Here is a 26731-nt window from a genome sequence, read left to right on the forward strand (position 1 = left end):
GAAACACACTGAGGACAACTAGTGGTCAGGTGAGGAAAAGCAGGTTCCTCTGTGGGTTTAGAAATTGACTAAATTAAACCCTAATGTATGCCACATGATGAGTTTGGAAAATTCAGTTTGAGTATAAAAACACTTGATCTCTTTGATTCAGACAGCTTCATTCATTCAAAATTCTAACTGAAGTTCTCCAACATTAAATGTACTTAAGTGCACTTTACCACTGTTTCCTGAGTTTTACTTGCACTCACGTCACTATACAAACTTTAAATTTCTACAAAAATGTAAAGAAAGATGCCAGCTGTGTTGGAATATTTTAAATCTCAGTATATCATGGTTATATTAATTATTTTGGAGGCTACTACTAGACAGTTTTTAGACAAAATACAACGTGATATATCACTTGTTACACAGCCGCATTTTGTTTGTGAGTACGCATTTTCTGTATTCAGACGTTATCAGCCTGTCCCCCCAACCCTTCCCCATTAGGAGCTTTTTTTTTATTTTCTAGGCTCATTATAATCAGTACAAAGTGAGCCTTGGCTGCAGTGGATAACAAGAGCGTAGACACAAAAGTAGGCCTACCTTTGTTTAAAATATCGCCATAAATCTCCAAAAAGGTTGACAAGTGTGTTTTATCATTCAGGTTGCAGGATTCTAATCAAGTCGCACATTAAGTGTCAACATGCTAGAGAAAAACAGAGAAAAAAATGGGATCAAAAGGAATAAAAACAGTTAAGTTAAGCAATAGGAACATTTATTTCATAGGTTAGGTTTGTTTTTTTCTGACCAACTGAATGCACATTTTTGACTCAGAACAATGAATTTGAATGCAATGGTTATCATCAGAGCAACATGCATGAGAATCTTTGAATTTCACAAGTATGATTGAAAATTACAATTCTTTAAATAGGAGACGTGACAATTAATGCGTTTTCACAACAAGGTGAGATTTAAAAATATGGCACTTCAACACCTAGTGTTTTCTGCCATCTGCTGGCCGCTTTAAGTACATACAGCATTCATGCTTACATGTACTATACCTGTATGCTTACTGTTACGCTTGTATGCTGCACCCCCACCCCTAGATTTATCTGCAGACACAGAGAGGCGTGTACCGGTGATTAATGCTCTCTGTTTTCACATTTCTTGCTAATTAGCAGCTGCTTGTATCTTAATTGACTGTTGTTTAAAATGCATTTTATTTAGCCCGGGTTGATAGAGCCATTGACATCATAATTACACGTTAAATTACTCCATGTTTTTAGTTTGTCCTGTGGAGGGTCCAATTTCATGGACGGAGTTTCTGCTTACTTATACTTTTTCAATTATTGCTCTATTCTCATATACAGCCAGTGTGGGCTCCAAATATTGGCAGCTTATTATCCTTTTAAATGTTTACATACATTTTGTTACAGCTGTGTGAATTTGGTATATTATGATAATAGAAGTCCAATCACTTATACAAATGCATGCCAAGTCTGCATTTTTTATGTAGCTATCAACGTCTAGTCATAGGCTTTTAAAATCAATTCATTCAATACATTTCAAAATCAGAAATCTATGAACTTATTACTTGACGCCTTAAACCATTTCCATGTACACTTTTTTAAATCTATTGTTTGATATGATCTTTACATCGCAACAGCAATATATAACTAATGGCTTTGAAAATGAGTAAAAAAGATCTGTCATCTGTATCTGCTGTAATCTAAGGAAATGCTACCTGCTAGCTTTCCACCATCACCTACCCTGCCTTTAATTGAGTCAAACACCAGCTGCAGCTTGTTGGGCTTAATTACCACCACACCCCTCATATGTGCACATGTCAATCTGACCCTGTCCATCAGGCTGAACCACAACAGTACATGGTGTACACAGTGTACATGTGAGTGTACTCACAGAAGTAACCAAATTGATACACAGCAATAGTCTCTTTGTGTAATATTGTCAACGGAAAAAGGTTATGAGGACTTTTGCAAAATAGACTTTTTCCTTTTTATGGTTGTGGGATCATTTTTGTAACAATGTATGATGTATGTAGCATTTTGGAAATATTTTAAAGTCCCTTATACAGCCTTCCTTTTAATGGAATTTTCCACATATGAAATTTAAATCGACTCAAAATAAATTGCTGCTGGACAATTAAATTGCTGCTTGTGTCCTCGAAGCGCTTACAGATGTCACGTCCTGTAATACACGGCCCCATCAGCCGCTAACAAAACACTCACCTCCAGTCAAACGGCAAAGCTTTTCAGAGTCTACCACGGTGAAAAGCAGCAGCCTCTCACACCCCCTGTTCTTTCTCTATCTTCTTCACAGTTCTGTATATAACACCTTTCTTACAGCACCTATTTACCTTGAAATGATGTTGCCAAGTAACTACATCCTGATTCTGTGCGTGGGTGTGTGTACATAAGTGGGTGTCTACTGGCAAGTATGTGTGTGTGTAATGGATGTTCTCAAGCCCAATTATGGGATCTGAAAATGGGGTTGTAACAGCAGCTGGGCAAACGATTTCAAGTCCTCTCTACTCTCATGCAGGTCTGCTGCTTTAAAGAGGCACAGGCAGGAACTCATATATCACTACTACACATTGATCCTTAATTCTGCTAATGCCTGCTGCCTTGCAAAGGGCAAAACACTTTATGATGCAGGAGATTGCTTTTTCTGCATCACACTTCACGTCTTTTTCCCAGTTTGTCTGATTCTTTTTTACCCTCTCTGTCACAGCATGAGCTGCTTAACTGATACATGTACTACTGTAATCCCCTTCTTAGCGAATGGGATTAATATTTAATTCAAGAAGAGCCTTTTATCAATACCTCGCTGTGTTTTCAGTCTTCACTCTGTTTAGGGTGGCTTTAGTGGCAAATTGAAGGAATGTTAGGTGTATTAATGTAGTAGATTGGGCAGATATAGGAGAGTAGGAACATTGTCTAATCACACACTGGAGTTCTTTCAAGAAAGTATCTGCACTGCTTTAGTTTTAGCATTTTAGCATTTGGCATTTAATAACAACATTGTTACAAATGCTGTTGGTGAAAAATTGCACCAAAACATTCCATCAGCAATGCATCACATGCCCTACATTCCCATTATTCTAAAGGCCAAACACAGCTGTAAAGGCTTTGTACATTTTCCTAAAAACATGGACTATCCCTTTAAAGTCAACCCGTAATGGTTTCTGAACCTCTTACGGCTTTATCCTTGAAACTCCAGTGCTCATAAACGTACCAGGAGCCTATTGTGCGCTGATCCACAGCATTGCTGATCCAGGATTAGCCCACAGGCGAGAACACATGATAGAGGAAACTTCCGATTTAGGTAAAGACACAAACCCGCATCATCTATAGGAATTCTAATGAAACCACAGAATCGTTGGCCCTGAGTAACAAACACACATAAGCAAGCTAAACTATCTTGACTGTGAAATGGCAACAGTGCTATTTTTAAGTTTAAACAGAGAACTGTTTAAGTTGGCAACATATTGCAGAAGTGCAATCCCCCCAGTACACTCACAACCTAGAGCGAAAACCATGAGATCCATCTGAGGTTACTCTCCGCAGGAGAGGGCTGTTTTTTTAAAGAGCTCAGGCTGTTTAGGACCTGCTTGTTGTATGGTGTTACACATACAGGACAGATCTGTTGGTAACTGAAAAGCATTTCCAAAGGGCTTTACTGGTAGGAGAGCTGAAGGTGAAAGGTAGCAAGCAAGAACAATGCAGCAAAAGTTCAAACCATCCAAAAGAGTAAGACTACATCTTAAATCTGTGAGTAATAATCTACAACATGTGTTTGACTTCTAAAGGTGGTTGCATAGAAAGTGCATGCATCTTAAAAAAATATATAAAAAAGTGCATCTTTTTCTAGAGCTTTTTAGAAGCGACAAATCAGCCGCTGTTTGTCTATAGCACTTGCTGTCTGTGTTGTAGTTAAAGCTCCAGAAAATGCTTATTTTGTTAAATGTACTGTAGCATCTTGTCAACAGCATGTAACAGCAGGGGCAGCGATGCAATCTGCCATTTTTACTAATGAATTAGTTTTTTTCTGTCGTCATTATTCCATTTAAAAATGACTTATCACACCAGGGCTTTAACATATAAAAACACAGAAGGCCAACATTATAACATCATTATACTACGGAATGCCAAAGAGTCTATAGATCACAGAGAGGTGTCCATTTGTCTTTCATTCAAGGCAAGATTGTCTCTGTGCAACAACAGGAGTTATAGCTGTAAAATCTTGCTCGAGCAGCGTTTGCCAATTTTTTTTCTACTGCTACCTTTAATAATGAACATTAAAAAATGAACTACACAATGTTTTAAAATGCAACCAACTTAAAAATCATGGAATTATTTACATTTGTATGTCTTTGAAAAACTGAGGAATGTAAACATCCAGCAGGTCAGTGATACAGAAGGCTTTAGCTCCACCTTGTGGCCTATTTATTTACAATTTGTGTATGCATTCGCGTCATCAAGCTTGCTCAATCCGTGGAATTCTGGGAACAACCCCCACTATCAAGTTAGCCAGAGTCAGACTAAAATCGGAAATAAATCGACTTGGTCTTCAAAATAAAACAGCTTAAGCCGTGGGAAACATTATTGGCAGACCACTTCAAAAAAGATAAAACAAAGTTTACCTAACAGTGATTTTCACATAGATTGGAACACTAAACAATGATACCATTCTTAAAAAACATCATCACAATGATATTTAAAAAGAATATACACAACTATAGGATTTTAACGGCAAGTACCACATCACATTCACAAGAACATCTAACACACTAATAGTGGGTTCTACACAATTCATTTAAAAGCAGTGATAGAAAGTAAATTTACTCAGGTAATGTACTTAAGTATAGTTATGAGGTAGTACTTTACCTGAGTATTTCCATTTTAGGCTACTTTACTACATTTTAGAGTTAAACTTTATGGTATGTACTGTATGTGGTAAAGTATGTCATAAGATTTATAAAACTACATCTTATAATCACTACGTAGACCAAATCTGTTAATGAAACAGCATTAATATACAAAAACATAATACGGTTAAAGCAGCATTCTGCATTATGAGTAGGGATGGGGGGGGGAAATCGATTCGGCATACTATCACGATATTTTCAGTGGCAATACTGTATCAATGCACATTCACCAAGTATCAATCTTTTATTATGTAAGTGTTGGTCAGTTTGTCTGCTTGATTATCCCATTTTGCAGCAATAAAACTGAAGTGATAAAAACATAGAGAAACAGATTCTGACAAAATTTCCTTTTGGGGACAACATTTGAAATTGGAAAAATGTAGAAGTTGTAAATTGCAATAAATCGAAGAATACTGCAATATATTTAACATCGCAATAGTATCGTGGCATAAATATTGTGATGATATTGTATCGGGAAAGTCTGGTAATTCCCACGCATAATAATGAGTACTTTTATCTTTGATACTACTTACTAACATTTTTAAGGTAGAGCTCCCAGAAGTTGGAGGTTATTGCTAATTCATTTGTTATTGCTCACATATGATTTTGTTACTCAAAATAAGGAAATTACATAGAATTTCTATACATCTTACTTTGAAATATTTGATAGGAAGTCTTAGATTCCATGAGAAGTTTGACTGGGTACTTTCTAAGCGAGTGCACAGCATAGTACATGCACAGTAGATTCAGCCATTTCTGTCATCGGTCTGAGTCCTGTAATTCTACGTTGTGTGGGAGAAGTATCTCCTGTCTGTAACACAAATTTTGGAGTAACGTTTACAACAACTTAGGTTTTCCCTACCGTATTGTCGGCTGGCTTGCTTGCCAGCTGAATCTCGTCGGGATGGACCCAGCAAGCCGATACCAAGTGGTGAGTGAGGACAGAGGAGATCCAAACAGCGTTTGATAGCTCGGCCTGCCTGTCACAGGAAACAAGGCCTTGCTAGTTTGCTAGCTAAGGCTTCGAAAAACAAAACTATTCAAGTAGAATACGCTATATTACCTAGACACGAATACAGCACATGTAACGGTAATGTTAGTTGTTTTCTGAATGATTTACTTCTGTTGTATTTTGGCTTTATTTATTTTCTCGAATTGTTTTGTTATGGCAGTTAGCCTCTCAAGCACTTCCGCATCTTGTAGGCCTCAAAAGTTAACATCCTAAATATATAAATACAATCCTAAACTGTGTTACACATTCTCCTGGGTATATTTACTTGCTAACTATGAAACCTTTGTTAAGTTACACGACTGTTAGCTAGCTAACATAAGTGTAAAGAAGCTTAGCTGTAAGTTAGCGTTAGCAGGGGAAGTTATTAGCTGACTGGCAAATATTTAATGTAACGTTAACGTGAGCTTAAATGCACTTTTTAAAGCCACTTTTTATAGTCATGTGATACGGGATAAATTAGCAAACATCCGGTTAGGTGTTCAAGTCCAAAGGGCTAGTAGGAGTCCTGTGAACGGAATGATAATAAAAACTGAGTAACTAATATATTTTCCAAGGTCTGACTATATTCCATCTCGTAGCAGTCATTTTACTTAGACATCTTATTAAGACATTAAGTGAGTTATTCATGGACGTAAACGTCGTGTTCCCAGTAGCTACTAGTCAAACGCAATGCTGAGTTTAAAAAAGGCAACCTCACAATACTGTGAATATTCGGGTTAACTGGCATTTTAAACGTGGAATGTATTGCTGTTCTGAAAGTGTCACCAGACCTATGAAGGAACAACAGTGGCTGAGAGATTTTGGAAACGGTTCCGGCCACAGGAACCAAAGCAAATCTGCAGTGTGCTCTAACTTTTCAACACTGAATAAAGTGCAAATCTCAACAATAATCCAGTTTTTGTAAGAATAACATCTGCAACGGGTTCTCTCATTTTCAACACGGACCAAACTGATAAAAAGGATGTGATGTTGTGGTTTGAAAACAGCCCAGTCTTCATTTCATTATGCCTACGTTTACACTTTTCATTCCTCCACCCATTTTGCCCTCTAGCTATCTTATTCTTCTCCAAATAATACTGTGATTTCTACAAGTATGGGGCACTGCTGCTCTGAGTGTGCCTGCATAAGTTTTGGGTATATTTGGACACACAAGGAAGCTTGTGGTTATGAAGATCTTATGTAATCCCCTGTGGGTGGGGGTGCATTATGCTTTAATTCCAAGCCAGTCGTCACCCACTCATTCACTCACTGCCTTGTACATTGACCCTGCCCTGGAGTTTTACAAAATGGCTTGGATTTCAATTTTAGAGTTTAATTTGCATGGTGACAAACAAAGTTATAACTGTGTTTCTTTGGTCAGTAGTTGATGGAGCTCTCCTGTTATTACCTGGGATGTTTTAGTTATCAGTATGATGTCAGCTGTTATTACGAAGGGTGTTTCCCCATCTGCACTGTGGTGTTTTACCACAACCAGACTATAGCCACTTCGTCATGGAAAATGTTAAATAAAGTATTGAAAATGTAATACAAAGTAACTGACATGATAAAAACCGTCATGTAAAAAAAAAAAAAAGAAGGAAGTTAGTTGTAGGAATTAAATCAAAAACGGATTAAAAAGCAGAATAGGGAATGAAAAGACAGTTCAGGAAATGACTTGACAGAAGCTAAGCAGCCTCAGACTAAGCTAAAAGCAATATGATGGGTACAAACTTTCAACCTATTTGTGGTCAAAACTTAACCAAGCCTAGGGTAACTCTGGTTTCCTACAGTTATAAGGCAGTTGCGCAGCTTTTTTCAGAAATAGTGCATGTTTTGCCACTGTCAGGCTCAGAATAACATTCTGAAGTGTCTGACAACATTATGGAAAGAGTAATATCCTTCTTTTGAATATATACACATCTGTGAAATTGCATTCGGTAAAAACACCAGAATCCTTGTAAATAAAAATAAAAATGTTAGCATCGTGAAATGCACTTCATTCAATACTGGACCCATTTCAAAGATTGTTACACCCATAGATATAGAACATTACATTCTATATTTATGGTTACACCTATCAGTCACGTTTTACACACAAAAATGTAGAGAAATTGGCTCTAGGTTGAAAACCGTCCTTTAATTACCCTTTAACACCAAAACTAAAATTGCAAAACTGCAATCCTAATAAAGGAATTTGACTAAAACGTTAGAAGCAGATGGGTTAGGTTATGTTTGGTCTATCAACACAGGGAAGCAAAACAACAGTCTACTCTTGCATCCCAACTTGGACATCATGTCCCTACAGCCGTCACTTATCCTTTTCACATGCGTTGTTCCGAAGTTTTGTTTCACGGCTCTGAACGAGTTGAACTTGCTCAGCCACGTTAAAATAGCATTTGCTAATCTTTGTGTTGTGTCACTAGTATAACATACACAATTCCTGTGGTTGTTATCTTATAAAACTGGGTAGTGTAGCATTGTCCTGAAGGTGAGATACCAGTGAATGAACCAACAAGCCACAACAATATATGTGCTGCTGATTTTTCACCCCATAATTTAGGATTAAAAAAAAACATATCCATTTTATCAAGGCCAAAATCAGCTTTATTGATATTATTGAGCACAAGGTTGCATAATGCTATCTGGGTTTGAGTTAACTTTATTGAGGGGACCTCTCAATGAAAGTCACAGAGAAGGTTATGAGGATTTACTCCCTCGATTTGCCCACCCGGATTTCCCGCCATTCGCTCTGTAACCGCCATGTTCCCGTTGCCCTGCTGTAATTTCAGAGGGTGTTTGGCTCTTTGGTCTGGCAATAATGTAACTGACTCTCTCAGCTGTGGTGGAGACGCTTATTAACTGATTATATGTGTATCACTTCTCCAGAGACCTTCATCTGTTGACATACCGATGTAGTCTCAAGTCTCTTGTGCTTACAGTGTCAAACATTCTGCTGAGGGCACATGGATAAGTTCTTACCCAACCCCCGGGCACACATATGTACCCCAGTCATTTTATGTCAACACATACTTCCAAATAGCAGTTCTAGTTGTAATCCTGTGTTGTAAATTGTGTGGCAGCTTCACAGTAAAAGACACATGTCAGTTTAACGCTTTCAATGTGAAGCGGCTGCAGTAGGAAATGTTCAGTTTGCTTTAGTGGTAAATGAATACCGCTCTGACACAGTATAAAGAGAGTGAGCAGTAATGAGTGAAGCTGTCATCATAGAGATAAAATGGAGGTGGTTTACAGCCCTTGTAGGTAAGCAAACGGAATCCAGTGCAGAAATGGGTGACCCAGCCTCCACCAGAAATATATACTACTCAGTTGTAACCCATTACATACTGTATGTCATTGAAAATTATTCCTCCCAAATATTGTGTATCCCACTTATTCAGCTTGAAATTCACTTCAGCATGACCCACATTATGTGCTGACAAACAAAAACAGATTGTGCTCGTTTAGTTATATAATAACTACCCGCTATCAGAAAACAGTACCAATGTCCGACTATTAAAAACTTGGCAAAATACGTTGCTTAAAATAACAATCTTCTTCTGCCTGGCCTAAAAATTACAAGATTGATGCCAGTTTTAGAAACTTGGCACATGGTGAACATCCACTCTAGCAGCCACACTTTTTGGCTTACTGATCAGCTGATCTGCTTTTGCCGATTTCCCCCCCCCCCCCCCCCCCCCCCCCCCCCCCCCCCCCCCCCGTATCATCCTCTTCTCTAGTTGGACAATGAGGATGACTCTTCGGAGGCCTCAACCAGTGAGCAGCAGCCTTGCACTTCAGCTACAGCCCAGGCTGGTATGTCCAGCCAGGAGCAGAACCAGGCCGGCCCGGCGCCTGCCGCAGCAGCAGAGGAAGCATCGGGATCAGGGACTCAGGGGGAGGCAGAGGCACCTCCACCCCCTTACGCCTCCATTGACCTGGGAGCAACCGCCGCAGCACCCGGTAAGTACGGGATTACTTCCTATTTTGTCCACGCCCAGCGTTTTCCCTACCATTACACGGCTTAGGCCCACAAGCCCTGTTGCGCAGCACCTAAGCCGAATGGCTGTAACAATCAGTGTGCGTATCAAAACTACATTACTTGATTAAATGCCTCAGATCTAATGATTGTAGTTGGTCCCCAGTAGACTTCCTTAGCAAGTTTTGTCTTTAATTATCTTCTCTAGATTTCACAATTTTATACATAGATATGGTAATAGTGATAATGTTCCAAAATGATCGGAAATTGCATTGTTCTTGAGGGAGGACACCTAAATCCCCGCCCAAATATATGTGCACATTTGTCGTCCACAAACCTAGGGAAAACACTGTGCATTTTCTTTGCAGCATCTTCGTTTTTTAGTGTGGTTACATGCTTCCTAAAATAGCAAAAGCAGCAGTTTCGAGGCAACTTCTGGAGCGTCTTAAGTCATGAGTCAGTGTTCATTTCCATGACAGCATTACCACATTATGGGCAGCTACTTAGCTAGCTACTGCATGCGGTCCTATTTCTTCACTTTGTCTTCTCCTTCTCTATCATTCACACAGAGACTAGTTACCGTGGTGACTTCCCAGTGCCTCCGCCCTACAGTGTCGCCACATCACTGCCGACATATGATGAAGCGGAGAAGGCCAAAGCGTTCGCCATGGCTACCTCCACTGTGGAGGTGATGCCACAGGTGAGGACAAACGCTCACACACGCTGTCCTCTTGCACATTTTCTGTGTTTTTATGGGCTTGTTTTATCAACGTTCTTCCATTAAAGCAGCACAGATTTAGACCTGGGCTTCATTATAATATCTGCAAGTTATTCTTGTGGTGTATGTATAATTTAACTTACATGTCCATAGAGTGGGGTTTATCTCAAAGTACGCTACAGCTAAACAACCCCAGCCAACTGATATGTACGAACAAAATACATGGTAGTAATTAGTCATCGCATTTTGTATTCTTCATGCGCGACACTGTGTCACATCACGAGTCATTTAATTTTAGAAACGCCCATGAATGAAAAAGCTCTCAGGGCGAGAGAGGTCGAACATGTTTTGCAACCCATCTGTTAAATTTGTTACCGTGTGTTTTTAACCAAACATATATGTACGTGTTGTTTGTATCCAGGTTGAGGAATTCCCTCCCAGGGATGATTTCAGTGACGCTGATCAGCTTCGAGTTGGGAACGATGGAATCTTCATGTTGGCCTTTTTCAGTAAGTCTGTGTCATATTAACATTTATTATTCTTTTTAATTTTTCCAATCCATTGAAACAATGCTAGCATTAAGTGTTAGTTTTTTAATTATGTAGTTGCCTTTTTTTAAGTTGTCCTAATCAGCCTCTATCTCTAAAAATCATTCCAATTCATCAATTCCCCAGTGCATTTATTTGGAAAATTCCCATAGCATATCCAAAATAAAATATCACAAAAAATGTAAATTAAGTGCTGCTGTTACATAAAAAATTGTTCCTTAATGTATCAGAAAATTAATTGTGAAATTGTCTTGACTGTTTTCTTTCTTTTTTGTTGTTGTTGTAAAGCAAAATGACTTTAATGTCTTTGTGTTTGTCCCTCTAGTGGCCTTCCTGTTCAACTGGATCGGGTTCTGTCTTTCCTTCTGTCTGACCAATACCATCGCAGGACGCTATGGAGCCATCTGCGGATTTGGCCTTTCCCTCATTAAGTGGATTCTCATTGTCAGGGTATGATGACAATTGCTTTTTTTCTTACAATATCAGTGCTGAGTTGAATTGTAACCTCGTCATAAAAACATTCTGAAAGTAATGATCTTTGTGTCCAGTTCTCCGACTACTTCACTGGCTACTTTAATGGGCAGTACTGGCTCTGGTGGATCTTCCTGTTGCTCGGTAAGTATAAATGAAATGTAAACAATTTTTTTTAATTTTTTTTTTTTTAATTCATTTTTAAGTCTTTCATCTTGGCATTTTGCAGACTCTTAAGTGGACATCTCTGTTGTGATATGAACTGTGCTTTCCCTCCAAAGGTCTCCTGCTGTTCTTCAGGGGTTTCGTTAACTACCTTAAAGTCCGTAACATGTCCGAGAACATGGCCACCTCTCATAGAACACGCCTCTTCTTCCTCTACTAAAAGGTAAAGTAAAAGCTCTTCTAAAAATAAAGAAATCACAATATCGCTGCTTACTATTGGCATTGTTCAAATCAGCGAATATATCACATCACTGCAGTATTGCAATTACAGCTTTTAAAATGTATCATTTTTAAATGTTAAAACGGCACAGTGACAGAGAAAGAGGTTTCTGAACTGCACTTTCTGTCCTCTAAGACTCAAACCGCGGCGCGATATACCTTGATACCGGATAACCGGCCATGCCTAGCTTGCTCTAATAATTTTTTATGTAATGTCCCACAGGTTTCCACACCATCACCATTCCTTTCCAATGTGAAGTTCCCTCCCTCACCCTCGAATAACCTGAGCGAGGAGCCGTGCAGTGCAAAGAGGAGACTGGGAAGAAAGGAAGGAAAGACGTAGGGAGACAGTGTTACCAATCTCATTAAAAACATAACACGGCTCACTTCAAACTTCTGAACAGAGCCAAACAAAACGAGTCTACAATAATCTATCTTCTAGCTTTGTTTTCATTTTTCATTTTCCTTTGATTCTAAACACAATTTGAAAAAAACAAAACAAAAAATGCAGTCCCCATACGTGTCAAGATGTAGCTCTCAGGAGTAGGAGGGCTTTTCAGATACATGAACATGGTTACCTGAGGCCAATTCAGCCTCCCATAATGAGATATGCAACATTTTAAGAGTTGCAGAGATGTTAAATAAAAACACAGTCCAACTATTTCAATGATCAGTGTCGTAAATGTCAGAAACACAAAAGTTTCTCTAGCTCTATTGTGTAATCAGCTTATGTTTGACATAACCTCTGTCCAGAAACATTAGGAATTTTAAAAATGGACAACACGCAGGAATCGGAAACCTACTCCTAGCCTTTGATATTCAAATCTCCTCTTCCAGCTTTTTCTACGACTTTTGCACATTACAATATATCTCGAGCAGTTTTAGCACTAGCTTTGCCATTCCACATTTTTAAATTCAGGGGGTTTTGAATAAGTCTTACTTTTAAACAGTGATGTAGCATTTTTACGCCCTCGTTTACATATGGTGTGGCCAAAGTCGGCCTACTTTAGTTGACAGTGTGCATCCTTCTAACATCTCAGCCTCTTGACCCTGAAAACAAATAAGAAGCCAAGAGGAAAGATGGAAGATTTTCATCTCAAGGGCACTCAAATGTGCACAAACGAGGAAAACCAGAGTGACGCAGTGAGCGGTTTACATATCACAGACCCTGATGCATTTAGTGTTTTTAAAACAAACACAATTTCCGACTTGCCCACGCTTATTTCGTTTACCATGACACGGAAAAATATGATAAAGGACAGAAAACTCCTTGGAATAAATTGAAACTCTTAATTAATGTCAATGTTTTTGAGACAAGCAATTATTAAATTAAGCTCCTGACTGAACTAACTGAAACAGGAAACAACAATTTTTCTATCGATACTCTCTGAGCCACTGAACGGAAAAAGAGGAAGCCAGGCAGTCAATGAAAGTCGGTAAAATTTGCGTATTTACTAAAAATACTAAAAAAAAAAGGATTGTAAACTGAACCTAATATATGTGATACATGTGCGCAATAAGATCTCCATACATTTTTCCTATTCTTTTTGCCTTCAAATGATAACTGTCATGCTAAGCTGACCTATGCAGTACAGATGTTCATCAATCATGACCTTTTTAGAGGGCTACAGTTTCTCTGTTGGAATCTAAGAAAAATAAAAAGCGTCTGCCTAACTACCAAAAAACAACAACTTCATAATCTGTTTTTAACCATATGTCACAGCAAGACATATTTGTCACCTTTCCTGGGCTCAGTTTATCAAAACACGCTGCTTTTTGTTCTTCTCAAACTCTACACTGGCAAAACAGTGTCTGTAAGCTACAGAGGAGCGCAGATAATCAGTGGAGGCTCCTTGGACTAATCCGTGTTTTTAGACCACGCAGGCTGCTCTAGGCTGATCGGTGAAAAGTGGCCCAAAAGCAGGACTAGTGAGCACCTTCTTCAGTGCTGTGGAAGGGGAATTGATAATTAGACTCTTTTGGAACAAAAAAGTCATATGCATTTCAGTTCTCTGTAATGACCTACATTAGTCGTGGAGTTAAAGTCCTGTGAATAGTTTTGCCATTAGAGATTGAGATCAGTCGGACCAGAGTGAAGCGGTAGTTAATTTCCGGGGTAAAGCTGACATGCCCTTTGAACAAGCTGCACACTATGTGTGTGTGTGCTGCACACGTTTGCCAACACAAGGATTTAAATTACCAGTAAAGCAGAAGAAAAATGAAATAAAAGCTATTAAAATGTGACTCTTCGGGCATGTTCTGCATGATTTTGAGAAACCTAACACATGTATTTCTCTTTGAGATTTTAGCTTTTATAATTACATTAAAATGTTCTTTTTGTGGAGCAAGAAACTTTTGGTGATGTAACATAGCTCCTATTAGAAAGTTGGACTCTGTGTGGGGGAAAACACTTTTTAACATGTGATGAACTGAGAATGACATCAGCAGCTGTTTTCAGGGGGTACAGTCCAGTGGGAGTGCATTAGTCTTTCAGCTTTTGCTCTTTGAAAATGGAGCCTGACAAAGAAGAAAATCCTGTTTTTTTTTTAAATATTTTTTGGTCATCCAGATAACAAAATGTATATACCAGCTTATGCCAATTCATAATATTTGCACTTTGAAGAACTTCTGTACAGTATGATTTGTGAATCTGCTTAACTTGTGGTGGAAAGAGAAAAGAAGAAGAAAAAAATGTTTGCCATCCACGTTTTACAACTGGAATACTTAATCATCCCCAATGGATAATTTGCCTTTTGCACTTTTTATTTTTCAATAATGGTAATATTGTTATTGTGTGTCTTGTTTCATCACTTTTAGCCTACTGTGACAGTTTAAGTATTGCCCAACTTTTTCATGCTTTTTTTTTCTGGTCATATCCAACTAAAGCTTTTTTTTTTTGCAATATCAAGGTCTTTCAACAAATTGAGCTCTGCTGCATGATTTATCCACCTGAATGAGTGGGGTAGAATTAATCTAGTACAATTACATTTCTTTGTAAATAAATAAATAAAAAATGGGAAGGCAGCCAAACTATTTTTTTGTCTTAAGATAATTCTTGTGATGTCTTCTGAAGCGGTTGTTGTGCATTTATCATAACTGGAATGAAATTGACAAATGATTTCTTGCAAAAATGCCAATAAAGTTCAAAAGCCTGTCTGTTACACTTTACCCTTTTTTGCACTTAAAACCTGAATTTGGTCAGTGTAACCCAAAAGCAAGCTAGTAGTTAGTTCATGGAGACTTCCTGGCTGTTATCCAGCCAATCATCAGGCTCTTAGTGTGAAACTGACCCTAAACCAGTTTCCTGGGCCATTCTCTGTTGCATTATCTCCCCACATGCCTTCTGTTCATAGCTCAATATAGAAGAAAATATAATATTCAAACAATAACTATGTGAAGTAAAGAAAAAAAAAAAAAGCCCTGAAATGCATGTGTGTTATCGTTATGGCATTTGGGCACACATTAACTGTACAACTATGGCCAAAGAAAACTTTAACACAAGGAAAGCTGTGTAGATGGCGAGGGGAAGCTTCAGACAACACGGCTGCAGTGCCTTTAAGGAAACAAATAAGAAATGATTACTTTGATTTATGACCAAATTTTTAGAAACTAATGATGTTCTTGTACGCCTCAGAAGCACTTCAGATACTAAGATGATGAACATTGCTCATATTCATTAATTCACTCAGTCAGTCATTCAACCTTTAGTCATCCTCGAGAGATCATTGAGGGACAACCCCCCTTTTAAATTTCCTCAAGTCAAATTACAAAGACAAAAACAGAACACAGATAATCCAATCATAAGAATCATGTGGAAAGACAATAGAACATTCCGAACTGGAAAATGATGTGATAAATAAATTAGGATGATAAGGATGCAAAAGAAAGTGCTATGTGAATCAGTTAGTAGAAGTGTGCATGTTCCAAAGCAGATTTCTAAATTGTCTAAGAGGCTGTAATTTGTTCCAGGAGTCGGGGTGCACTAAAACTAAAAGCAGTCTTTTCAACTTCAGACCGAGCTTGTGGAAAATAAAGCAAAAGCATGTCAGCAGTCTGATAATGTCCCTCTGAGCGACAGAGACGTCCTGTAAGGGAGAGCCTTGTAGATAAAGAGATACCAGTGATTATCACATCTTTCTTGGAGAGAAGGCAACTCAATACTTTCATATCAAACACCATGATTTGTGTGACAGGCATGACTCGTTAGTAGTCACTGCGTCCACTAGATGGAGACAAATACTGCTACTGATGCTACTGTGATAGTTTCATTAGCAGCTCAGTACACATTCTGTATTTGGGTCAGGCTGCTATCAGTGGCAAAGATCTTTAACTTAAGCATATCTTTCTCTATGCGTGTCCTTGGGTTTTCTGTTAACTCCATTGCTTCATTCAATTCATGAGCAAACTTCAAGACACTCAAGGGTCATCTTTAGCCTCTTTTCCACCAACAAGATCCTTGTTTCTCTTCGTTAGGAGTGAATTAGGGTAGTGTTTTTCATCTGAAAAATAAAGATCTTTATATTGTGTTTAACTTTAGTGAGTAGCGAGGCAAAGGGACTCGTCAATTATATGCACGAGGCAGCATTAATATTGTTAGTGTCTGGGAGTTAGGGACCAGTTTGAGATAATATCAGTTGAATGGCTCTCACTTCTTTGACGACATCTTCATTATCTATAAAATCTAAAAGTAAAAGTATTCCTGAAATATTGATTCAACACCTCTTATCCCATTTTATTATATAGCTCCTGTTTTATTGATGATTGAATATCTTATATCTATGATTTAGTCTCTCTAAAAGTCTGTTGTGCTGCTCCACTGGTGATTTGTGACTCATTTTTTACTCTTGTCATTTTATTGAAGTTTAAATGGTGGTGCGACCCAACCACTGATCCGAGTTCAGCAGTCCAGCTCAGAGAGGCTTGATAAATATAAGCCAGGGGCTCTTTAGCACTGCTTTGGGAGTGCTTTTTGCTCTCTGCTAGATCAATGTCCACACAGCCCAGTGCCTCAGGCTATTAACTAGGCCCTCTGTCCTCACACAGCTGCCCATGTTAAAATCTAAAAGCTTGGTTTTATGTCAGAAGACACCACTGGTCAGGAGGCAGAAACATTACTAGGGCATTAAGTGGCTCTCTGTCAGCTCAAGATAGCGCCAAACTGGACAAACTGCACTCAAAACAACATTTGGGTTGCAGCCTAAAATAGATGATCTGATTCAAAAACTATTTTGAATCCGAATAGTGGAAACTGTATTTGACACGTGCAACATTAATCGGTTTTAGTATCTGGAAGTGTAGCGCCAAACATTTATCTGATAAAGGTTGGCAAATTGAAAGGTTATCCCGCAGGAAGGTTGTTTAGCTCGGTGGCACGTGTTTGTTTTTCCGACAAGGGCCCGGTTAGGGTCAGTCACAGACTGATGGCAGCTTTAATGTAGAGCACAGGTTTCTGTGATAACAGAATTTTCTTTAGTTTTTACACTGTGCTCTCTCTGTATACTTTGTTTCCTTTTCATTTCATTCCATTTTATTTCATCGTTGTCTCATTTTTAAAATGGTAATCTGGATTTTTAACCAAAAGCCCTAGGGACAAGTGTCATGAATTAGCTTCAGCTAAAACAACTATGATCACATGACTGAAAAAGCTTATATGTTTTTTGTAACTATCTCTATCTAAATAAAGCTTAAGTACTACAACTACTACTACTAATAATAATAATCGAACTTAAAAAAGCTATAAGACAGATTCCATAGTGCCGTTAATTAAGCCAGTGCTAAAAGCTAACTTAAGATTTGAAAAATTTTTCAAACAGAGCAGCCCCACTGTAACTGAAGTTTTAATACAAAACTTCATTCCAAGTGGCTTAGGCCTCGTGGGGGGCATTTTAGGTCCGGTGGGCAACCAGGCTTGCGATACACTTGCGAAAACCCTGCTTAAAATTTTAACATTTACAGCCTAATTTATTCTCCTAAAGCTGCTAAGTGAAAGCTTCATGTGCATCTATGAATTCATACAGAGTTGTACCATATATCAAGCCCTGCAATAATATTCTCCACAATGTCTTTTCATCAAAAACCTATCCAAAAAATCTAGTTCCATGTAGACAAGACTAGGAGTTAACAGCCATGCTTGCAGCTTTGTGAGTTTTTTGGCCAGGGGCCCTGTAGAAAAGCATTTTCTATGGGCCCCTCCCTCCATCCATAGCTGTTCATTCCAGTACCTTTTTGGGCCCTCCTCACATGAGGGTCCTGGGTACTCGGTCCCTTTTCCACCCCCAGTCCAACGGGCCTGTTTGTGGCACAGCAGAGCTTTGTGATGAATGCTAACATATGCATGATAAGCTGCTTGTAATGACAATGCTTAGCCATTAAGCAAGTGCAATGTTTACCACGTTCACCATCTAATTTAAGCCTGCTAACATTTGCTAATTAGCAGTAAAACAAACAGCAGGGTGGTAATAGTGTCATTCCATGTTTTACCACAAGGAGGCAGTGGTTGCATATATTCCCTTCACTTAGGGGGGCTGGTAAGTAAAACCACAGACTTATGTTGAGGTTTGGCTCCAGTGGAGATGTAACAGGTTAAGTAAAAGCGGCATGAGGTTCCTGTGATCGTCATGCTCCTGCAGGCTCTGATCTTTATAGAAGAATAAAAAACAAAAATCAGGGATCCAGATCCAATTTATCCCATTGCTCTCTGCACCTCAGTGTAATGGATGACAGCAACTTCTGGCAGTTTTATTTATCAATTCATCAACATCGTTTGATCATGTTTTAGCCGGTAAACAAAAGTGCAGGAATCTGGACTCATGACCTCACTCAAGACTAGACTTGAGCACTATCCGTGCTGTAAGAAGGGCCTCCACATGTGCCAGACCACGTTTGCCTGTTCACTGAGAAACATGTGAAGCTACAAGCTGTCTCCTGCCTCCTGACAGACTGGGCTCAGGTGTTGCACTTCCCTTCCTGTGTAAATTATACACCAGGTTTTGATAGGTGTCACATTAGACACAGGATGTTGCCCCCCCCCCCCTCCCCCCCAACCCTGATAGCTACGCGAGCTGTCAGAACTGACTCTACAACGACTTGTCAACGGGACTACAAAGCCATATACACTGTATATGATGGATTGCTGTCAATTGCGCAGAAATAGACAAAATGTTTTCAACCTAGTCAGTTCATATGGTGCCAGATACAGTATTTTCTTCATCTTAGATGTAAATAATCATTTAAAAAAACAAATTCTGCATAGGTTTTCTGAAATAACCATGAAGTCCTGCGGTGTTGATGTAGCTGAAAACCCTAGTAACAAGAAGCACAGTGAATAACAAACAGTGTCCGAGATGTTAGACTGAAAGGATAATAATAAAAAAATGTATAATGTGTTCTTTATTAATCCCATAAGGGCAATTTACAATTTACACTCTGTATTTATTACACACAGGCCTGAATTACACACACATGCTCAGTACCTATACATGCACTAAATGGAGAGATGTCGGGGTGGGGGGGCTGCCCATGGAAAAGTAGTCAAGTAGAAGACTCATTGCTCTGGGAAATACTGTAATGACCGCTTTAAGATATTCTGGGAAGTTTCTACTTATTGCTGATATTAGCCTTTAAGTAAAGACTGTAAAAAAAAATTAAACAGAGGAAAAGAAAGAGGAGCTCACGTTTAACAGAGAAGCCTATTCACATAATGGGTTTATGTTCCCCACTTGCCTACCCGCCTTCCCTTGGCCCCAATCTGGCCTCCTCTTTTTTAGAAGGCCTTAATGACTGACCCATTTACATAACTCCCTTCCGGTTTGCAAATGTTTTCCTTTATGGGGCCCTCTCCTGTCTCCAAACTAATTTTTCTCATCCTTTACCGCTATCCGTCTCTCTATCTGAAAGCCTCTCGCCCACGTTCGGACCAGGTGGAGCCTCGTCAGGGTGTACTTCCAGCCCAAAGCAAACTCTGTCACATGCAGAGAGAAAAGGCAGCCAGGGAACTGCACTGATAATCTCTGTCAACAGCATATCTGATGCCCTGGGCTGCCTGGCTACTACCGAGTGTGTGTGTGTTAAACCAAGTGGAAACCAACTAGTGAAGTTTGTGTCTACTTCACCATACTTGTCCGGCAGCTTTCTGTGTTTCTTCATAGCAAACAGCATACCTTGTTTTAAGTGTAATAGTTTTAGAACAAAAGTCAAAACAGTGATCAATGAAATGACTTAAGGCACTCATGGGAGGATGGGTCCAAAACATTGCAAAAATAGTTAGACATAGACATTTTGGAAAATGTGCCTTGTTGCTTTCTTGCTGAGAGTTAGATGAGATGATTGAAACCACTCGTGTGTGCCTGAACCGTGGCGCTAGCACAGCGAGTCATTTAGCTTAGCTTGGTTTAACGATTGGAAACAGGAGGAAACAGCTTGCAGGCTCTTCAAACTTTTAAAAACACCAACACAGACTGAAAACACCGGCCTGGGACACAGACAGTTCACTACCATGTGAAGTACTCCTGGTTTTCTGACAGCCACATCAACACATTGTCACTCCTGTCTCATAAAATACGGATGCTTGGTCAGGTGCCTTTGTCATTGTTACTGACGCCAAAAGTCTCCTTTAGCATCTTTTTCTAACTACGCTTGGTCGGGACTATTGGCGACTCTTTTCATGCTGTTATGTTAAGGAAAAGGTCGTGAGTGGGCTGACGTTTCTGTGGCACGCTGTAACAACGGGACGGTTAAAGAAGAAAGTGAGTTTAGGAAAACTGCCACGTGGGAGACAAACCCCGGTTTCCTAGGTGAAAATCTTGTGTTTGACCCATCCAACACCCCAACCAACCAACCAACCAACCTCCCTGTGCAGAATTTCTGCCTTACATACTACTCGCTAAACCCCACGTAGCTGCTGCTCTCCACAGTACGTTTTACAAACATGCCAAAGGGCACTTCTAAACTTTCATTTTTGAATGAAAGATTATAATTTCATGTAAAAAGGGTAGGTGTAATAAACTCAGGCATGTAAAAGCAACAATGTCTGTGTGTGTATGTGTATGTTTATATATTATCTGTGTATTGAACGTCATGACGCGCTGCCGGACTGGCTACAAAAACTAAGAATGGATTCAAACACACAGAGGAATTATGACTTATTCTCTGCTCAGGAAGCAATTACTCCACTTTATCTGTACATAGCAAACATTTATGTGATGCTATATTAATGTTCTGAATATCTAATACAGCCCCTTAAACATAATATAGCTTGTTTAATCCGTACACATACCAAAATGTGTAAGTAGTTGATGGAACTATTGCCTGGTAACAAGTTTCCAGGTTTAACGTCTTTCTGGACGTTGTGGTGTGACAGCTACCATATCATACTTAATAAGTGTGATAAGATGAATTGGAAATTAACCAACTTTAATAGACAACCCCTGAAGTGATCCTACACAGAAGCGTACCAAATGTTGATGCATCAGCCTTGTGAAACCACAAAGACTTTAACTCTTTCCATGTAAAGATGGTTTGGTGTTTGAGCTTTCACTCACTGCTTCATGCATTACAAATGATTATGTTCTGAGACCGTCTCCTGGCTCGAGCTTCATATTTGATGGACAGATGGTATTGATCTTGTCATGTAGATTGTGTTAAAAAGGCTCCTATTCCTTTAAAATTTCTGCTTAATTATTCCTCTATTGTCTCTGTGAATTTACACTCATTCCACCACTGAACCCTTTCAATCGCCCACACAAAAGCAAAGCTTCTTAACCCTGTGGCATTAGGTGAGGAAATATGTAATCTCTTTGGCACAATGCAGCGCTGCTTTCAAGTGGGCACGAAACATGGTGTTGCGGAAGAACAGAATGGCTGTGTGATCCGCTTTTTGGCATTCGCGTGTACACACGTCTCTTTCATTTAGGAGTCACTACAAACAGCAGGGCCTCGGGGCATCTTTTATACATACAGGAGGAATGGACACACATACCTGTCTGTTATTGAACGTCAAGCATGGAACTGTGACATTTCACAAGACTGCACACACACACAACACACCCCTCCAAACACACATACATGCACATGAACAGGGATTTTTAAGGCATTTGCCACAAATGTGAAACCGTTTGTAGGTTATCTCTTTACTAGGAATTTGTCAATGAGATGCAAAGTCTTTGACCAAATATTGTATAATGAATAGTGTGGGGTAATTCTTTGTGGTTGGGTTGTCCTACACTGGCAAGCTTACTTCACTTCTTTCCGGGAATTGTCTTAACTTTTTTGTATAATCCTGTCAGACAAACCCCACCCATCTGGACCCAGAATAGACACAAAAAGGGACTAAAAAAAGAATTTGCCCCTTTAAAGACACACTGAAATATAAAAACCCAGGTCCCTGTTGTTATATGCTAAATATACTGTATGTTAAAATAGTATTTTTTACAATAATAAAATTCCTCTCTTATTCTTCTTGTACAAAGTTAAAATATTGTTGACTAAGTGGCCTACATGTGATTTTATCTTATCAAATATGAGGCCACTAACTAACCCATGCACTAAGCTAATGTGTAAAACTAATAAGTAGCTTGCAAAACAGTATGGCATTAAGTGGTCTTAAAAGGCCATAAAACGTCTTTTTTGGCAAAAGCATTGTTCACATTTGTGGAGAATGTGGTTCAGGTATGTGCACAGTTTTATGGGAAGACTTGTGCAAGTAAATGGGCAACAAATTCACCAAAACAGTGTTTTGCAGCTAATATGGCTAATGAAGGGCCAAAACAGGTGACATTCAGCCTCAGCAGCACGTATAATCTGCACCCAAAGTGACATCTCTTTGCTCAAAGACAGCAGTTTGTCCCAGACTGAAGAACAAACCTGTCTTTTTCATGTTTTGTTTGACTTCTGCACCATTTATCCCTTGTTCCCATGCAGCACTGTGTTTCTGGAACAACACTTGTCCTATACACACACACACACACACACTGGTACAAGCTCAACGTCAGCAAATATTGACATATTCTCCCGTGGATGCCGCCTCAGGTCTGCAAGTTGAGGAATAATATCCAAATGATGCTACGGCTCAATCATCTGGACACATTTTATATAAGTTACTGTCCAGGTTGTATCTTGTTCCCAACAGCAATGAGAGCTAATGTTCACGGCAAAGATTAAAATTGCTTAAACTAAGTATTTAGCATGAGCAGTGATACCAAAATCACTTAAAAGACCAGCATTTTTTCTTTCCAGACAGTTATTCTTATTGTAAATTAAAATGATTACCATGCCAAAAATAATAATATAGTAGAAGTAAACAAACATATCAACATTCTTCATTAGTAGCAAATCTTGAAATAAAGACATTTTCTGCACCCTAAACTCACTGAACCTGTCAGTGGGATTTCATTCCCGAGGAATTGACATAAGAATTAATCTTGTTTCTTATTTCCAGTGTGTAGTCTGTTTCAGTCTGTCAGTGTTTTGCTTTCATTTTGTTTCTTTATGAAAGCTGAAGAACTGTGCTCAAGCATGTAATACGTACCCATGCTCACAATAATAGAGCATGGTGTGAAATTGACTATAGAGGGTATTCAGTGTTCAGTTATATTTACACTAATGCAATTAACTCAAGTTATAAAAGACGAGCTGCAGCAGTTCATTTCTGATTTCTGATTTGGAACTAAATTACATTTTGATGGGCAAATTACTGGAAGTAATTTCATAATATTGTGTGTGTGACACATTCATGCAACGGCAACTGATAAATAGGTTTGAAAAGAGTTATCCTCCTTGTACGCAGCAATAGTGAGGCTTGTAAAGATGCAAACATGTGAATGGGATGGTGTGAGGTGCCCTGGTGGAGAAAACAATAGTCGTTGTGTTCACCAGGAACAGGGGGTGCCGTGAGAGGCAGAGAGGGTAAAGAGCGTTGCCCATGTGCTGGAAAACAGCAGGAATTTGCATGTATATCTGCGACATCTCTCTCCAACACTCATAGACTGCTTGCTGCGTTGACAAAAATCTTCCATCTAGTGTCTACAGAGCAGCCCACTTTATACCTGATGACATTTCAAGTTTCGAGTCTGAGCTCTCTGGTTTCCGGAGAGACCTACATTCCCTTTAACTCCTTCATGTGTGGAGAGATTTGACACGTGGAGTTGTGGAACTCCTGGAGAGCAACCTCTTCGTATTTTCACAGTAAACAGCCCTTGCAAAAGCTCTCGCTCCCTCTCCTACGTCTCCGAACAGTGGCCTCCTTTCAGGGCCATCACTTAAGGGCCCTATTAATAATTTGACAAGTTTTCTCAAAGATTAATTACAGCCAGCTTCGAGGCTGCAATTATGCAGGGTGGAGAGACTCTGTAAACCTTCTCCAGCTCCATTTCCAGGCCCAATTTTCCACTTATCAAGATGTCAATGTGGAGGAGAGGTTGTCTACAGTCTCTCCGATGCAAAGATCCCTATTAGTTGGAAGCAATAAACAGCATTTAATGGCAAATGCTCTCCAATCCGCTTGCAGACAGCTGAAATTAAATGCTGGACTGGAGTCAACATGACCAATCTTTAAAGGCAACGACAACATAAATTTGGACCTGGTTGCCTTAAAGACAGGAAAATTGTAAATTATCAAATTAATTAGGATGATAGTGCTAAGATTAGTGCTTTCTCTTGACATGACAGCTGTGCAGGAAGTGTAATGAGGGTCAATGTGCAGCAGGTATGATGTTTACCATGCTCATCATTTTAGTTTAGCAAACATTTGCTAATTAGCACATAACCAAAGCACAGCTGGTGGTAATTAGTTCAGCAGACACAAGGTCATGAATTTGACCTGGCGATGGCACAAGAGAAAAAGTTAGTAGATCATAAAAAGTCATTAGGATTCATCCTCCGAGGACCATCCAGGTGAAGAAAAAGAAACATAATAATCCATCTAATTATTTTCCATACATTTCATTAACCCCCCCCGAAAATGTCAACCTCATAGTGGAGCTAGAAGAGAAGTCAAAGGATCACCGAAGTTGTTAGGGTTCATCCTCTGGGAAACATCAATGTCTGCAAGAAATGTATTAGCAATTCAATCTATTTAAAAAAATTCATCAGTCTAGACCAAAGTGGACCAACAGACCAACATTGCCATCACACTCTATTAAATAAATATCTGCTGCTCTCAGAAACCAATAGTCAAAAGAAAAAGGGCTACAAAACATCAGCTAAGACTCCAAATTTATAATATTGATATGCGATTGGTGACTTGGTGAATTCCATCATGAAAGGCAACTTCTAGTGGTTCTTTGCGACAAAGTCATGCACTCAAACACTCAAAGCATTTAAAGCAATGCTGGAGGTTGACCTACTTCTGGCTCTATATGATGAAGTGTTGAACTTGTGACTGTTGGGTGAGGTGATAAGTAGCAGCCAGACACCATACATCACCACCGAGTGGAAGGCTCCTGTCCTCCACAGCAGATGGTTGGTACCAAGCCAGCCGGCATGCGCTTGAGTTTGTTCGTGAGTGTGAGTGTGTGTGTGTGTGTGTTTGTGTGTGTGTGAGAGGGGGAAAACAATGCAGTGAGTGTCTGCATGCTATGGTCTGCCAGAGATAAGAGCCACCTGCCTGTCCCATTCTCCCCTCTGCTGAGTTCAAACAGAGCCCTCAGTCTTACTACACCTCATATACATTACTTCACCAATGATGCATGCACATGTGAATTATGAAGGCAAACAATTTGGGGTGTAAATATTAATTGTCCCATGAAAAAAAAATTCTGTGGACAATGCTATATTCATGTGGACAAATATTGAAAAATTTAGATTTTATTAAGCAGTGTTGGAATAAAGAAAGACTAACTACTGCTACCTTTTAAGAATAGAATCATCATATCTTGGTTTTAGGATGTAAATACCCTGCTCTTTGTGTTGCATGCTGAAACATTATCACGTATGTATGCACTCAGTGAGAAAGAGGGGGACGGAGAGGTGATCTCCAAGCACAAAGCCCAGATTGTTCCTCCTTGCTGTCTGTGCGTGATAACAATGAGCCATTCATTTGCCCTGCGATGGGCCCTAATTAATTCCAACTTTACATTCTGACCTACAATCTCCCCCTGCTCATCCCTTGTTTTCCCCCGGATCCATCAATTAATGCATCCTGCCAGATGACTTCACCCTCTATCTTACACTTCACTCCTCCTATTTTGTCAAAACTGCTAGTTTCCCTCTGCGCCTGGCCAAATGTCATCACAGGCAATCACAAATTACAAGCCAATATTAAACTACATTAGAAAGATCTCTGCTGTGTATTCTTGCACAGCTAGTGTCCATATCAGAACAGAACATTGACATTTCACCTTGTTAAGTTTAGCTAAAGTCGCCAACTTTCTCTGGACATGTGGTTATGAAAGTGAGTCGTCTATAACGTTTTTAATTCTGAGGGTATGGCGTTAAAGATTGACATTTACCAAATACGCTCCACATCATAAAACCAAAATTCTGCTGCAAACGGTTAGAGAGATACACCACCACATTACAAAAATAGACCAAAGTTGTTGTTTTTTATGTTTCATTTTGTTTAACACATTAAGCACACATGGAGCTTGTTCCAGAATCTGATGTTTACGAGGACAAACCCATTGAAACCCTGGCCGCATCACCTGCGTATGAGTTAAACACT

General features: G+C 39.3%; 1 protein-coding gene across 1 annotated transcript; it reads left to right on the top strand.

Annotated features, from left to right (window-relative positions):
* The first annotated feature begins 5596 nt into the window (after nucleotides 1-5596).
* ndfip2 (Nedd4 family interacting protein 2) lies at nucleotides 5597-15243 on the top strand. Its single transcript, XM_034864684.1, has 8 exons — nucleotides 5597-5858; nucleotides 9656-9878; nucleotides 10464-10594; nucleotides 11034-11121; nucleotides 11486-11610; nucleotides 11709-11775; nucleotides 11913-12019; nucleotides 12299-15243. Exons 1-7 carry the CDS (start codon nucleotides 5832-5834, stop codon nucleotides 12014-12016), a joined length of 765 nt encoding a protein of 254 aa, XP_034720575.1. The 5' UTR covers nucleotides 5597-5831; the 3' UTR covers nucleotides 12017-12019; nucleotides 12299-15243.
* Nucleotides 15244-26731: the final 11488 nt, after the last annotated feature.

Source organism: Etheostoma cragini, chromosome 24 (genome assembly GCF_013103735.1).
Source record: "Etheostoma cragini isolate CJK2018 chromosome 24, CSU_Ecrag_1.0, whole genome shotgun sequence".
Classification (NCBI taxonomy): Eukaryota; Metazoa; Chordata; class Actinopteri; order Perciformes; family Percidae; genus Etheostoma; species Etheostoma cragini.

What these genes read in the sequence shown, in the direction of transcription:
- ndfip2 (XM_034864684.1), top strand. Translation starts at nt 5,832, where the DNA reads ATGGACCCAGCAAGCCGATACCAAGTG. An exon ending in AGTGGATTCTCATTGTCAGG is followed by an intron (nt 11,611 to 11,708) that starts GTATGATGACAA and finishes CTTTGTGTCCAG; the next exon opens with TTCTCCGACTACTTCACTGG. An exon ending in GTGGATCTTCCTGTTGCTCG is followed by an intron (nt 11,776 to 11,912) that starts GTAAGTATAAAT and finishes TTCCCTCCAAAG; the next exon opens with GTCTCCTGCTGTTCTTCAGG.